The sequence below is a fragment of the Contarinia nasturtii genome, unplaced genomic scaffold, assembly GCF_009176525.2.
Source record: "Contarinia nasturtii isolate CC-2019 unplaced genomic scaffold, AAFC_CNas_1.1 Cnas_scaffold_3976, whole genome shotgun sequence".
NCBI lineage: Eukaryota > Metazoa > Arthropoda > Insecta > Diptera > Cecidomyiidae > Contarinia > Contarinia nasturtii.
This window is the reverse complement of record NW_022201272.1, coordinates 1-13,084: the sequence shown is the minus strand read 5'-3', so window position 1 is coordinate 13,084 and position 13,084 is coordinate 1. Positions and strand designations below refer to the sequence as shown.

Here is a 13,084-nt window from a genome sequence, read left to right as displayed (position 1 = left end):
TGGGACAGAGGAACTAATTCAACAATTTTTAGCGGATGCATTAAAAAATTTCCAACAGATGCCGAACCAAAACATTGAGAAACTTTCAAAAGAAACTTTTAGGACAGTTTGTACCAGTTGGGATGCATTTCTTGCTGCTACTTTTTAGAGGTCATGAACTTTGAACACAGCTTGTGTGCTTTTGACATGATACATATGTGATTGACTTTTGTAAAAATGGTGCAAAATACAAGTGAATAGCAACTGCCAATCTGTCGTTTTCTTTTTCGCATGCGTAAACATAAACATATCTTTCATTTTTCTTCAATTTTCAGAATCTTTTCTAATTGAGCAAACTTTTCTATTCCGAACTTTGAATTGCTTTTCCATTCAAACATTCATAGCTCCCTTTTTTCATCCATTTGAACGTACTTTTGGACATTCAAACCACAAGCAATATAAACGGTTTGCGTATAAAGTTGTAAATTTTGTTTAGCTGACAATTTGAAAAATATTTTCATATCATATGATTTTCATAGTATGAAAAAACAACATGATACAAAACACGTACATTATAGTACAGCGCTGTAGTGTGAGTGGCCATCATTCTGAGCTAACTAACTAAACAGACTTAAAACTGCTAGGTAAGCAATACCAGTATACACTATAGAATAAATAGTTCTTATTCGATGTTTACAATGAAAGAGTCAAAAATTAGTGAAGAATTTGAAATCTCTGTTATTGTCCTGTTATTATTGACTTTGTTATTTAAATTTCCAGTGACCGGTTCGCGCATATTTCTATGCCTGATAGCTATGCTAAGCATAGCGGAGACGCAAGCCGCAACGCACCCGTCGCCATTCGATTCGAGCTATATTGTATGCGCACGGTCGTCTGCATAAACGAATATGTGTATTGTTCATATAGAGTGAACGGCGATGCGTCGGTTGCGTTTGCGGCTATGCTTGGGATATCTATGGTACCTAGCGTATTTAGGCAAGCATAGAAATATGCGCGAACCGGTCACTGTAAATTTCCGTTTCTTCATCACCACAATTTCAATCCAATTTATGAATCGTAAAATGTTAGAACAAGCTAATCAATTTCAAAAAATAATTGTTAATGAGAATGTATATTTAGTTCTTTATACTGCCTTCAATTATTATTATCATTTAGTAAATTGATCAAAATACAACAAAAATGATGTTCAATTACTACATTTTACTATTGATTTATTTTTATTATTTTACATAAAAACAAAATAAATGGTATTTTGTTGATTTTTGTATTAAGAATTGTTCAGCTACATCTAATTTGTTAAAATGAGATAAATAGAAACTATAATAAAATAAAGAGTCTTACAGGAGTAAGACGAACTTTTCCGCACGGTGGTAGTTGCGTATTTTATTAAGAAAGTTCAAAATAATATTTGTTCGATTTTTCAAGCCTTTCAAGCGGCTTTGAGTTCAAGACCAAAAAATATGTTTCAACTTTGGCAACGAAATATTCTTTAATTTACACTGTAAAACTGAATGGATTAGAAAATAATTTTTTTTTGTTTTTTTTTTAATATAAAATCCAAAAGGATTAAATTTTAATCCCGAATATATGGAAAAAATCGCCAATTAGAATATTAAAACAATACTCAAAATAATTTGTTTGGAATCGATTTATTGGTTATCATCGATTTCACGGCGCAAAACAAACAGTTCAAAGCAGAGAAGGGGTTGCGTGAAAGAAACAATACATGCGCAATCATCACATGCACGCTTAAGGTGTACATCACAGCGACGAAGCGGCCGAGTGCGCCAATTTTGCCATAAAAATTATTTTTGAAACACTTTTCATACTAAAGTCACAAAAATTTGGATTTTTGTATGGAAGCCATGTCCCAATGAGCCATTTTCACTAAAGCTTATGCATTCACTGTATGCATGTCGTATGCATATGATACTACGCATAGTATATGCCCAAAATTAAAAAAATGCAGTAAGTATAGTGTGCATAGTGTATCAAAAATTTCAGAAATTTCATACTATGCATATATGAATGGCTGAGAAAAATCATGACTCAAATTATTTCTAATTTTCAAAAATGAAACATAGAAAAATGTGCATTACAAAGAGTGAAACTTTATAAGAAACCTCACAAGATCGATTCATAAGAAAAAAATTCCATTGAAACATAAAAAAAATATCCCGAATGTAGGCAAATTTGAATCATAAAATTTAAACACGCAAGAGTGAAACAAAATAAATATCCATGTGGTATTTTTTTACGTTTCAATTATTGATATTTTTTTTCCAAATTTCATTCATAGTTATTTTTTTCTTATGTTTCATTCTTCAAATTAAAAATATTTGAGTCATGATTTTTCTCAAGCATTCATATTATGCATACTATTCATACAAAAAAGCATTACACTTTCACCCACGCCATATGCATACATTCCATACAAACAAGCATTACACAGTGCTCATTGGGGTCTGTATGCTACCTTAATGGCGTGAAACTTTGTACGGGTTATTTTTTTCACAAAAAAATAACATTCGGAGGATTTGGAGAAATTTCAATCAAAATTAAGAGTACCTCCCATACAAAATATTCGTTTTTGAGCCAAAAATTGAAAATTTTGTATGGGAGGTACCCCTAATTTTGAAATTGAAATCTCTTCAAACTTTCAGAATGTTATTTTTTTGTGTAAAAAATAGTCTGTGCAAAGTTTCACGTCATTAAAGAAGCATACAGGCATGGCTCCCATACAAAAATTCAATTTTTTTGTGATTTTTTCAAGGAAACTCTATTAAAAATTGATTGTATCTCAAAATTAATGTCAGATTCAGTTTTCTCGTGCCAAAAAACCCCCCAATACATATTTTTGAGTGTTTAAGTCTACATTAAGTATGACTTTTGGACGAAAATTGGAGTCTTTTTCATAGGTATCACTCCAGGCATGAACTTTTTTTCCATCAACCAAAGTCGCTCAAAATCTAATGATTTCTATTCCTCGGGACCCCCAATCATCCCGTGAAGTCAGATTTTAAATAACTTTTCTGGGGGGTGAGATAATCGATGGACAAATTTTGCGTACAGAGGACAACGTACGACGTACGACGTGGAACAGACCCACACCAACCATGCTCAAAACGGCCTGATTCGGGTTCTCTGACCTCAGAAACGTCCAGAAAACATGTTTTTGAGGTTTCGTAAATTTTGACCCATTGCAATACTTTCCCCTTTCACACTAGGTGTGTGCGGAAAAGTAACATCAATGTAATTTCCAAAAGTGAAATAATGGAAGGAAAATCTAAAGGTAAGCTTTTTATATTTTATGTAAACGAATTTATCTGTTTCTTGGGGGGTGAATCATAAAAGAAAAATGGAAAATATAAGTATGCGAACTTTGTTTGAAACTAATCTTGGTCAAAGAACAACACCTTCATCGATGATATTTGAATATCTCTATTTACCAGAGCATATACTGAGCATAGATATATATCCGGGATATTTTGTGAGTATCTGATATTTATCGCAGCCAGACATTATAATGGAGTGAAAACAATAGAAGTGATTGTTATAGGTCTAAGTATAAAACCATTTACATTACTACATTCACTATAACAATAAGCTATTGTTTTAACTCTATTTTAAAGTCTGGCTCCAATCAATATCGGATACTGACAAAATATCCAGGATATATATCTATGCTTAGTATATGCTCTGCTATTTACACCTGCTAATGCCCTCCGAGCTCTTCTTAAATAGCTATTTCAACAATTCCTATTATAAGTCTGTCTATATAAAAATCCTTAGACTAGATCTATAGTGGTTTTGTTGAATGGCCGTGTGAGCATTGCCTATCTTATCCACATGCTTTCGAGTCAAAATTGACCATTATGAATGTATTCTTAGGTACATGCCAACTGCTGTTGTCAATCTTCGATTTGTTCAGCTCGTTGGTTCTACCAATTCATCCTCTATCTTTTGCTTCAGCTGCCATCTTAAATTCATCCTATCTTTCTCCGTTTATGAATATAACACAACATTTTTCTTTCTAATGCAATTTGAGCAAGTGCGATATCGTGCTATCGATATTGTATAGCAACATAAAGCTGGATGTATTTGTGTGAAATCTGCGTCGTTCTTACATTCTGAATAGAGTTTTGATGATATGAATGTTGTGAATATATTCAGTGGAACATAATGGAAAATTAATCGAAAGAATGGAGAGATATTCCCATTTTGCTTACATCCTTTTCACAATCTGTATGAATAAAATTTCAAAAATCAAGGCTGTAATAATTGTAAATAATTTATGATTCATATATGAATAAAGATATAAAATTGCAATAGAATTGAGCTTTATTTTCCAATAATTGTACTCGTTATACAAAAAATTATTTTGCCAATTCTATACCGAATAACATTCGTAACTATGAAATTTTACAAAACTGAATAAATCATTTATTTTTGAGTGTGATATCAAATCAAAGAATCAAACGCTTTTAGCGAAGTACCAACAAACGATTGTATTTACATCATCGGCGAGAACATAAGTAAGTATCCTATAAAAATATTTTTTTGCTTAAATATGTTATTCATTTTCATCGTATTTCATTTCGAAAAATATGTTTTGTAAATTAAATCTTTGATTATTTCTTTTTAAATATTCTTTGATGATTCTTTTTTCAAAAGATATTCAAATAAATGTATTTGCCTATATAAAAAGAGTTAACGGAAAAATTGAACAGATAAAACGAAGAGTGTGATGTCACTATAGACTCATAGATTATATATATATATTTTTTTCAAAAGTGTATCAAAATCGATTTGGTCGATCGTATGTGATAATATGAGGATCATAGTCGATTTTTTGGTGCATTATTGCTGTAAGTGCGAGTTCTGTAGAGCAAATAAAACGATTTGATTTGCCAACTTTCAACAGATCATGAACCAAATGAAGGTCTTCAGTGCATGTTAATATGCAATAACTGTCTGGTTGGTGGCTATTTGCTTGGGATATCTGTGCCGCAGATCGACGCTTCGCTTCCACTTTTCCCCCACAAAATTCAATCAATTTAACAATGTTTGGTTGCGTAGGCCGAACGCGCGGTGTCACAAAAAATGTTTTACCAGAAAACAAAGTTTTTCGTGTGGGCGATTTAATCACCTTCTGAATATCGCAATCAAAGAATTTTTGAAATTTGTCATCGTTCAATGTGTATTCGTCAGGACGAAGGAATTTTCCTGCTTTTGCGCTGTCCACAATCCATTTGCTGCTTACAATGTGGTCAACGGAACAAAGGGCGAATAACAGTTTATATGTTCGCGCCAAATGTGTTAAAACAAGATGTGTTGCGGTTTCCGGATCCGTTACTACTTCACCACCAAGTGATCTATAGCATACAAAATGGAATATTTAATTAAAATGAACAATTGAAATGAAAACAATCTCTGTTTGTGAACTTACGTTACTGCTTTTTTCAACCCCTCTAAATTGTCAACTTGTGAAAATAGTATTCTAGGCACTTGTTCAGGTTTTTCATTGCACACAATTTCATCGGGTAGTACTTCCAATGGTTCATATTTTCGAATTCTCTTTGCTTTTGGTTCATTTGATATCGGCTCGTCCATGAGTCGTTTAACTCGTTCGTAGGAGTCTTGTGTTAGGTTGATTGGAGATTTCCATGCATCTGCAATATAATATCGAATTGAATTTATGAAGAAATGTCTCAAAAATGATCTATATTTTAATTAAACGTACTCATCAAATGGGCAACCAAAGTGTAATCGATTCGAAGTGGTTCACTGAGATTATATTGTTGATATTTTTGCTGTTCGTACTGTGACATATTGCTTAGATTTCCTTGTAATATGTCGCTTAACCAAACACAATTTACAACCGGTGTATTCCATTCTTTTGCCCGTTTAAATTTGTTTCCCTCAAGTTTCTTACAAATCAACACCGAGTTGTGTCGTGTAAAATACGGCGTTAGCATTGCTCCAGACTCTTCAACCATTTGTTTGACTCTGGAACGTTCTTCACCTTCAAATCCAGTTACGGAAATTATATGTTTTGCGGCTGGTCGTTGTGTGCCAAATGTGCTGGGCATTGGCAAATGAAGTGCTTCCAATGGTGGTTGTACCTGTTTTCGTGTAATCGTATCATTCAACCAATATGCAGTTACACAACGCTTTGAATCTCGAATGGCTTGCATTACGACACCATGACGTTGTGTACGACATAAAACATGAGTAACTCGTGGACAGTAAACGGTTTCAACTTCACCGCCATGTTGTTGAATCAATTTTTTCCAATTAAATACATCAGTTGGATTTGATTCATCGTATTCTACAATGTAGAAAATACAGCCGAGTAAAAACAATTTTGGTGGAAGTTTCAAGTTTGGATTATGTCCGTAGAATTGTGGTCGTGGCAATGGGCGACTGGGACTAAATGGTGGAGATTTCAATCCAGATGGTGATTGTAGTAGAGCTGATTTTGCTTTGTTCAGTTGAATTTGCAGAGATGTTCCATCCACTGGTGATGATTGTTGTATAATTGGCACTGTAGGCTGTTGCTAGGTTTTTATAATAGAGTTTTTCTTCAATCAATAAACTTTATGTTAAGTAAATAGAATTCTCTCATTTTACCTGATCGACATTTTCCGAAAATGGTTTTTGAGCTGTAACAACCATGTTGGGTTGAGGCATTGGCTTTTGTCCAGGTGCTTGTTGAATTTGAATTCGCTGAAATTGCGGTGTTGTATTTGGATCCACCTGGAATTGCTGTGGTGTTGGTGGTTGTTGTTGTTGTTGTTGTTGTTGTTGTTGTTGTTGTTGTTGTTGCTGAACTTGCTGAGCAGGTGAATTATGCTGTGCCGTCATCATACGCAGTGTTCCTGCTGCTGATGGCTCAACAATTGGTTGAACATCAGCTGCTTGCATGGGCATATTTGTACCGTTGTTTCCACTATTACTTAACCGACTGTTTAGCATATGTGCCAAAGCTGTCTTGGTTTTGTTCATTTGAACCTGTGTTGTTGTTGTTCCGTCACCAATAGCCTGTTGTGGTGCCACTCCTTGGGTTGGCTGTTGCTGTTATTATTTTATGATCAAATCAATGGGAAAAGGAGTTTTGATTATTCCAAATTAAAATGAATATTAATAATAAAGGAAATACACTCACTTGGTCAGAATTATCGGTGAATTGTTTTTGAACCTGAATTATATTTCCTTGTGCCATCGGCTTTTGTCCAGCGCCTTGCTGTATTTGTATTCGCCGAAACTGCGGTGGAGTATTTGGATCTTGAAACTGTTGTTGCGGAACAGGACCACCCGGACTTACGATGGTTTGTTGCGAAATTGGGCTTAAGCCAGGCGCTGCACTTCGTACTAACATTGGCCGTTGTTGTAGTTGTTGCTAGAATGATTTTATGAAATGATTATTATTCTTGTCATATTACTATCAGAGTACCTATCGAAAATAATTTAATATTTTCATTATACGTCAATTTGTGTTTTTTTTTCTGATATTTGCATACGATTATAGAATTTTTAAATCAAATATGTACCTGCTGTTGCATCCATTGTATCGGTGCTCCGGGAATTTGTGGGCGATTTGGCGGACGTTGTTGACCACCAACCGCATTGCCTTGTTGTATGAATCCTTTAAAAAAACAATGGTTTTTTAAATGAATGTGTCAAAGCAATAAGTTATATTCATAAACACCAACAAACCTTGTTGCTGTTGACGAAATAGAAGATTTCGCTTTTGTAATTTGGATAAATATTCTGCTCTTTGAATTGGATCGAGAGTTTGTAGGTGAGCATGTGTCTGAGCATCCAAGTGAATTAGTTGACGCTGTGGACCTTGTTGATTCCCAGTCCATTGTGGTCTGTTCAAATTCATAAAACAAAAAATTAAAGTAAAATGAGCAGTTATTCTCACAAAAATCACAATTATTTTTAATGTTACCGAGCTGCTCGAATGAATTGCGTTTGTCCTGGTAAAGCAGTTTGTTGTGATGGCTTTGGCTGTTGTGGCGATAACGTTTGCATTTGCATATTTACATGTTGAGGCGACTGATTTGGTGTGACGACGATTTGCTGGTTTTGAACATGCATCTTTTGCATTTGTGTTTGGTTTTGTATCATTCCCTAAAACCATCAAATATATTTGTTATTGAAACGATTTTTGTTTTGAAGTTTAAGTAAATATACACAGAAACAAGTATTCGAGTACGCTTACTCGCAATTGCGGTGTTAGTAGAGGCTTTACCCCTACAAATGAGTTACGCACTCTATTTAACTCTATTTTTGGTGTTAGTTTCATCGAAGTAAACGCATCACAGTGAAAAAAGAGATACATGTGTAGTACATCTGTACGTTGCCACATGCGTTCAACGAGTTATGTTTCATTGCGTGCATATGAGTCTGTGTATACGCTAACGAATATGATTGCTAAGTGTATCGTCACATACGTTTGATGAAACTAACACCAAAAATAGAGTAAAATAGAGTGCGTAACTCATTTTGAGGGGTAAAGTGTCTACTAACACCGTAAGTGCGAGTAAGCGTACTCGAATACTTGTATCTATAATTATACTTGTTGAAGAGGCGGAGTTTGAGATGTTTGCTGCGGCTGTGCCTGACTACCAGTGATCATAATTGTCTGATTGTGCTGCTGAGTCATCACGCCTTCTGGTTGCTCAGTATTTTGCATATTTGCGAATGCAATCTAAATAAATTAAATGCTTTTAATATCATAGTTTTTTTTGTTTAATTTGCTTGTATCATACCTGTTGATTCGGTCCCGGTGTCTGTTGAATCAATTTTTGCTGTAGTGATACCGTCTACAAATATGGAGGAAAATTTTATCAATGTAATCACTTGTATTCCATTTAGACAATTCTTATTTACCTGTGTTACATCTGAACTTTGCACCATTCCTTGTTGTTGTTGTTGTACTTGTGATTGCTGTTGTGGTTGTTGTTGCTGTTGCTGCTGCTGTTGCAAAAACCAATTGCCTGGTGTGCTGCCAGGTACTTTTGGCATACGTTGACTTGGAGATTGATTCAACATTGGCGTTCCCTGACTCGGAGAGGTTTGTACAATAAACTGCGTTTGTTGCTGAAAATAAATTGAATGTAATTGGAAATTCTCTATAATTGGTCTAGTAATACTACTTGCGGCGATTGTAGTAGCTGGTTTTGTGACGTCTGTTGAACAGATGAATGAATGACAATTTGTTGGCCTTGAATTTGCTGAAAATGTAAGGAAACACTTAATATATTCAAACTTTTGAAAGACGGCAAATAATATGCATATAACCATTACCATTGGTTGCTGTGATGTATTTATATTTCTCTGCTGCTGTTGTTGTTGAATCAACGCTGAAAATTTTATGGAATCGTTTGTTTTAAACAAATTATACAGAGGAATAATATTATGCATACATTTACACTCACCGACATTATTTCCCTGTTGCTGATTTGATGCAATTATTTGCTGTTGTCCCGATTGATTTATAAATACAACATTTTGATTTAAAATGGTTGATTTATTTGGACCTGGCGATTGCACAATGAACTGCTGTGTTGGTTGCTAAAAATCAAACAATTTGTGTCATTAAAATTAAATGTGATAAAACAAACATCTGAACAATTTCGATGTTTTTTTTATTTATTTTTTTCAAAAAAGGAATAGAAAACTGATAATATGGTTAAATGGTATTTGGTTTTAATGGTTTTTGCTATTGCTTGTCAATTGATCTAGGATTAATCCTAGAACAAATAATCCATGGTTGTTTAGATCAACCTACCTGTATTTGTTGCTGTTGTTGAATGATCTTCATTTGTTGCTGATTTTGTTGAACTGAATTAAAGTTCGTTGGTGTTCCAGGTGGTGCTGAATTTATGAACTGCATTTGACCACTTTGATCCACGATCTGTTGCATTTGATTGGACTGCTGATGTGGCTGTGGTTGTGGATGTTGTTGCTGCTGTTGCGATTGTTGTTGTTGGATTGGTTGAATTTGAATTTGATTTTGTGGATGTGAAATAAGATTCTGCACATGTCCCTGCATATTTTGTTGTCCTTGAATGGTCATCGAGTTCATAGCTTGCTTCTGTCCCATCATCTGATTAGACTGGTCGATTTTTACTTGGCCCAACATTTGCTGCATAATTGGTTGCTGCTGTTGCTAAATTTTTGATGATAGAATATCATTTATCATTCAATATTCACTGATGAGATGTATTAAAAGCAATAATATTTACATTTTGAAGGAGTTTTTGAGGTTGTGCCGCTTGTATTTGTTGAATTTGTGGTTGATTTTGCATAACAATATTCGCATTGTCCATTTTAAGCGGTTGTTCAAGTTGTTTCTGAAGTAACTGTGAATGAACTTGTGTCGTCATTGTGAGTGTTTTGCTAACTTGTGGTAGAATTTGTTGTGATTGTTCCTACAAACAGAAGAAATTATAATACAATGATTTGGGAAATAAAACAAATATTATGCGATTCTAGCACATACTTTCGTATGATCCTTAACGTGTTGTTCCATTTGATTGGATAACGTTTGATTCACGCTTGTATTCCGTTGTAAAGGATGCGTATTGCCGATTAACTTCGACTGAACAGACTCGGATGGTTTAGGTTTGGCGTCCTCGACTGCCGTTGGAGATATTGATGTTTTGGCCGTAGGTATTGAATTGACTACGTTTATCGACGTATTTACAATATTCTTTGTCATTTGTTGAGAAATTTGTTTTGTAACTGTTTCACTAGCAGATTTAACGATCTCAGTTTTTCTAGTTGCAGTCTTGGTCTCCGTATTTGTTCCAATAATGTCTGACAAACTGCGATTATCGCGAATGGAATTGGTGTTAGATGGATTTAATAGACGAGGGTGATAAGGCTTTGAATCGAGCAATTCTTGTGCTTTGAGACATTCGTAAAACCAGTCTGGAGTGACTAATTTAAATTTGTCCGATTTTAATTCAATTGCTTTGGTATAAATGTTTCCCGTAGCCGATCCACAAATTAAGTGTGTTGTTTTCGATGTGAAATTCCGTTCAACGCATCCACCATGAAATGTAATCAGTGCATAAATTATCTTCCGATCATTTGGCTGTAATTCGGTAATAGCTGCAACAATCGATGTAAACAAACCACTTGGAAGTGGATGGTAAATTTTTGGACACACCAATCGACCAAGCCGAGCACACGCTTTCACCCATTCATCGGTCACACTGGGAATGTCATAAATATCGGTTGCTTCGCCAATATCTTTCTCATCGAAATCGTTACCACAAAGTAAATGTGTTATGTTGGTAAACATAATCTTTGTCGATGATGCACCTCCATTTTCCAAAAGTTTTTCAATCTAATAAAAAATAAAAATTTACGCGCTAAAAAAATGTTCTTTTTCATATCGTATTGTTGTTGTTGTTGTTCTTTAGTTTCAACAACAAAATCTTTTTACCTCTGGCTCAATAGATCCGGTCACATAATATTTTACATCTTTAAATAAGTCACTCTTCACCTGAATTTCAGTAACTGCACTCATTTTTCTACTATTTAATAAAGCCAATTACAAAACATTCAAAAATTGTAAATTTTCTTGGCTCTATTCATATCTATGAAATAACTCTACACGTAAACATAGATTTTCGCGTCACAAAACTACTCTCAATTGTCTGATCTATTTCAAGTTTCTAATTATATGTTTTTTTCGCTTCTTTTTCGAAAAAAAAATGTTTAATAATAAACGTCCGCACAATGAAACTGAAGAAAATTGAATGGTAAATTGAAAATGAAAACAATATTGCTTGGAAATAATGCCGCCGCCATTGAGTAGCTATTATCTTGGTTGTGTGTGCCTTTTTTCCATCTGTCTCTTTCATGTGAACGCTTTTTCGCGGTACAGTTGGCAGCCCTGGCTTTCAATTATGTTGTTATTGATATTTTTGTTTACATTCATATTGTAAAATGTCGGATAGAATTCTATTTTTTCCAATTTATTTTTATGAAAATTAAATTTTATTAAAAGTTAAATTTAATTGAGAAAATTCAAAAATCCGAAATCAAAAATTCAATGTATTACGGAAAAAAACTACTGTAAACATGCATATCAACTGCTGTCAAAGAACTGCTGAATTGTCATCATATTGAGCAGAAATGTGAACTGTCAAAAACAATACTTTTTCTTTTTCATTCATCGATAAAAGTCATTCGCTATAATAGAAATATTTTTTAATAAAATAGTATTTGAATTGATTTTTCCGAATTGAAAATGTCAGCGATTAGATTATTTTCTGTGGCTCGAAATGGTAAAAAAATATATTACATTTATGTTCAGCAAATTTATTTGTTCATAGTGCATGTAAATAGTGGTATCATTTAAGGTTAAGATATGTTATGTCATCAGTACGGATCAGTTGTGTTGTTGAACGTCACAATAAATGAATTTAATTTTTATAATTTAGGTTTGAATTTTATTAAGCCACAATTTGCTTCTGGTTTTGCATCAAGCAGAGGTTATGCCACTGAAACTGGCTTGTCAAAGCCAGGCGATGGCCAAGAAATTGCCGATCCAAGACGTACCGAAGACGGATACATCTACGTAAACAATGTTGAAACTGACATGAGTTATGAGGCTTTAACCGAACGAGCAAGTCAAACACTTTTCTTGACAGAATTATCGCGTGGTATGTTCGTTGCATTGGGCCATTTATTCAAAGAACCAGCCACAATAAATTATCCATTCGAAAAGGGACCATTGAGTCCACGATTCCGTGGTGAACATGCTCTTCGTCGCTATCCAAGCGGAGAAGAGCGATGTATCGCCTGTAAATTATGCGAAGCAATTTGTCCGGCGCAGGCAATCACAATTGAGGCTGAGGAAAGATCAGACGGTAGCCGAAGAACAACACGATATGATATTGATATGACAAAATGTATCTACTGCGGTTTTTGTCAGGAAGCATGTCCTGTTGATGCAATCGTCGAAGGTATGTAGGCCTTAAATTATAATTGAGTACATTTATAACAATTACGAGGGTTGCTCCATAATTTTTTTTAAAAACATATATAACACAGT

At 34.3% G+C, this 13,084-nt stretch overlaps 2 protein-coding genes across 4 annotated transcripts; one reads left to right on the top strand and one right to left on the bottom strand.

The window, feature by feature from the left end:
• Positions 1-4,318: 4,318 nt before the first annotated feature.
• LOC116350249 (PAX-interacting protein 1) lies at positions 4,319-11,855 on the bottom strand. Of its 3 annotated transcripts, none has more exons than XM_031781995.1 (18): positions 11,468-11,855; positions 10,517-11,368; positions 10,260-10,445; positions 9,803-10,183; positions 9,450-9,585; positions 9,319-9,374; positions 9,168-9,245; positions 8,902-9,111; positions 8,781-8,834; positions 8,588-8,719; positions 7,958-8,139; positions 7,720-7,877; positions 7,554-7,648; positions 7,169-7,402; positions 6,634-7,077; positions 5,744-6,554; positions 5,450-5,672; positions 4,319-5,375 (listed from the first exon to the last, which is right to left on the bottom strand). In XM_031781995.1, exons 1-18 carry the CDS (start codon positions 11,549-11,551, stop codon positions 4,799-4,801), a joined length of 4,893 nt encoding a protein of 1,630 aa, XP_031637855.1. In that variant the 5' UTR covers positions 11,552-11,855; the 3' UTR covers positions 4,319-4,798. The 3 variants fall into 3 exon arrangements, with proteins under 3 accessions (XP_031637855.1, XP_031637854.1, XP_031637853.1); XM_031781994.1 differs by having other exon boundaries at positions 5,744-6,560; positions 9,803-10,177; XM_031781993.1 differs by having other exon boundaries at positions 5,744-6,560; positions 11,468-11,854.
• A 322-nt stretch (positions 11,856-12,177) lies between these two features.
• On the top strand, positions 12,178-13,026 carry LOC116350248 (NADH-ubiquinone oxidoreductase subunit 8). Its single transcript, XM_031781992.1, has 2 exons — positions 12,178-12,314; positions 12,471-13,026. Exons 1-2 carry the CDS (start codon positions 12,278-12,280, stop codon positions 13,001-13,003), a joined length of 570 nt encoding a protein of 189 aa, XP_031637852.1. The 5' UTR covers positions 12,178-12,277; the 3' UTR covers positions 13,004-13,026.
• The last annotated feature ends 58 nt before the right edge of the window (positions 13,027-13,084 follow it).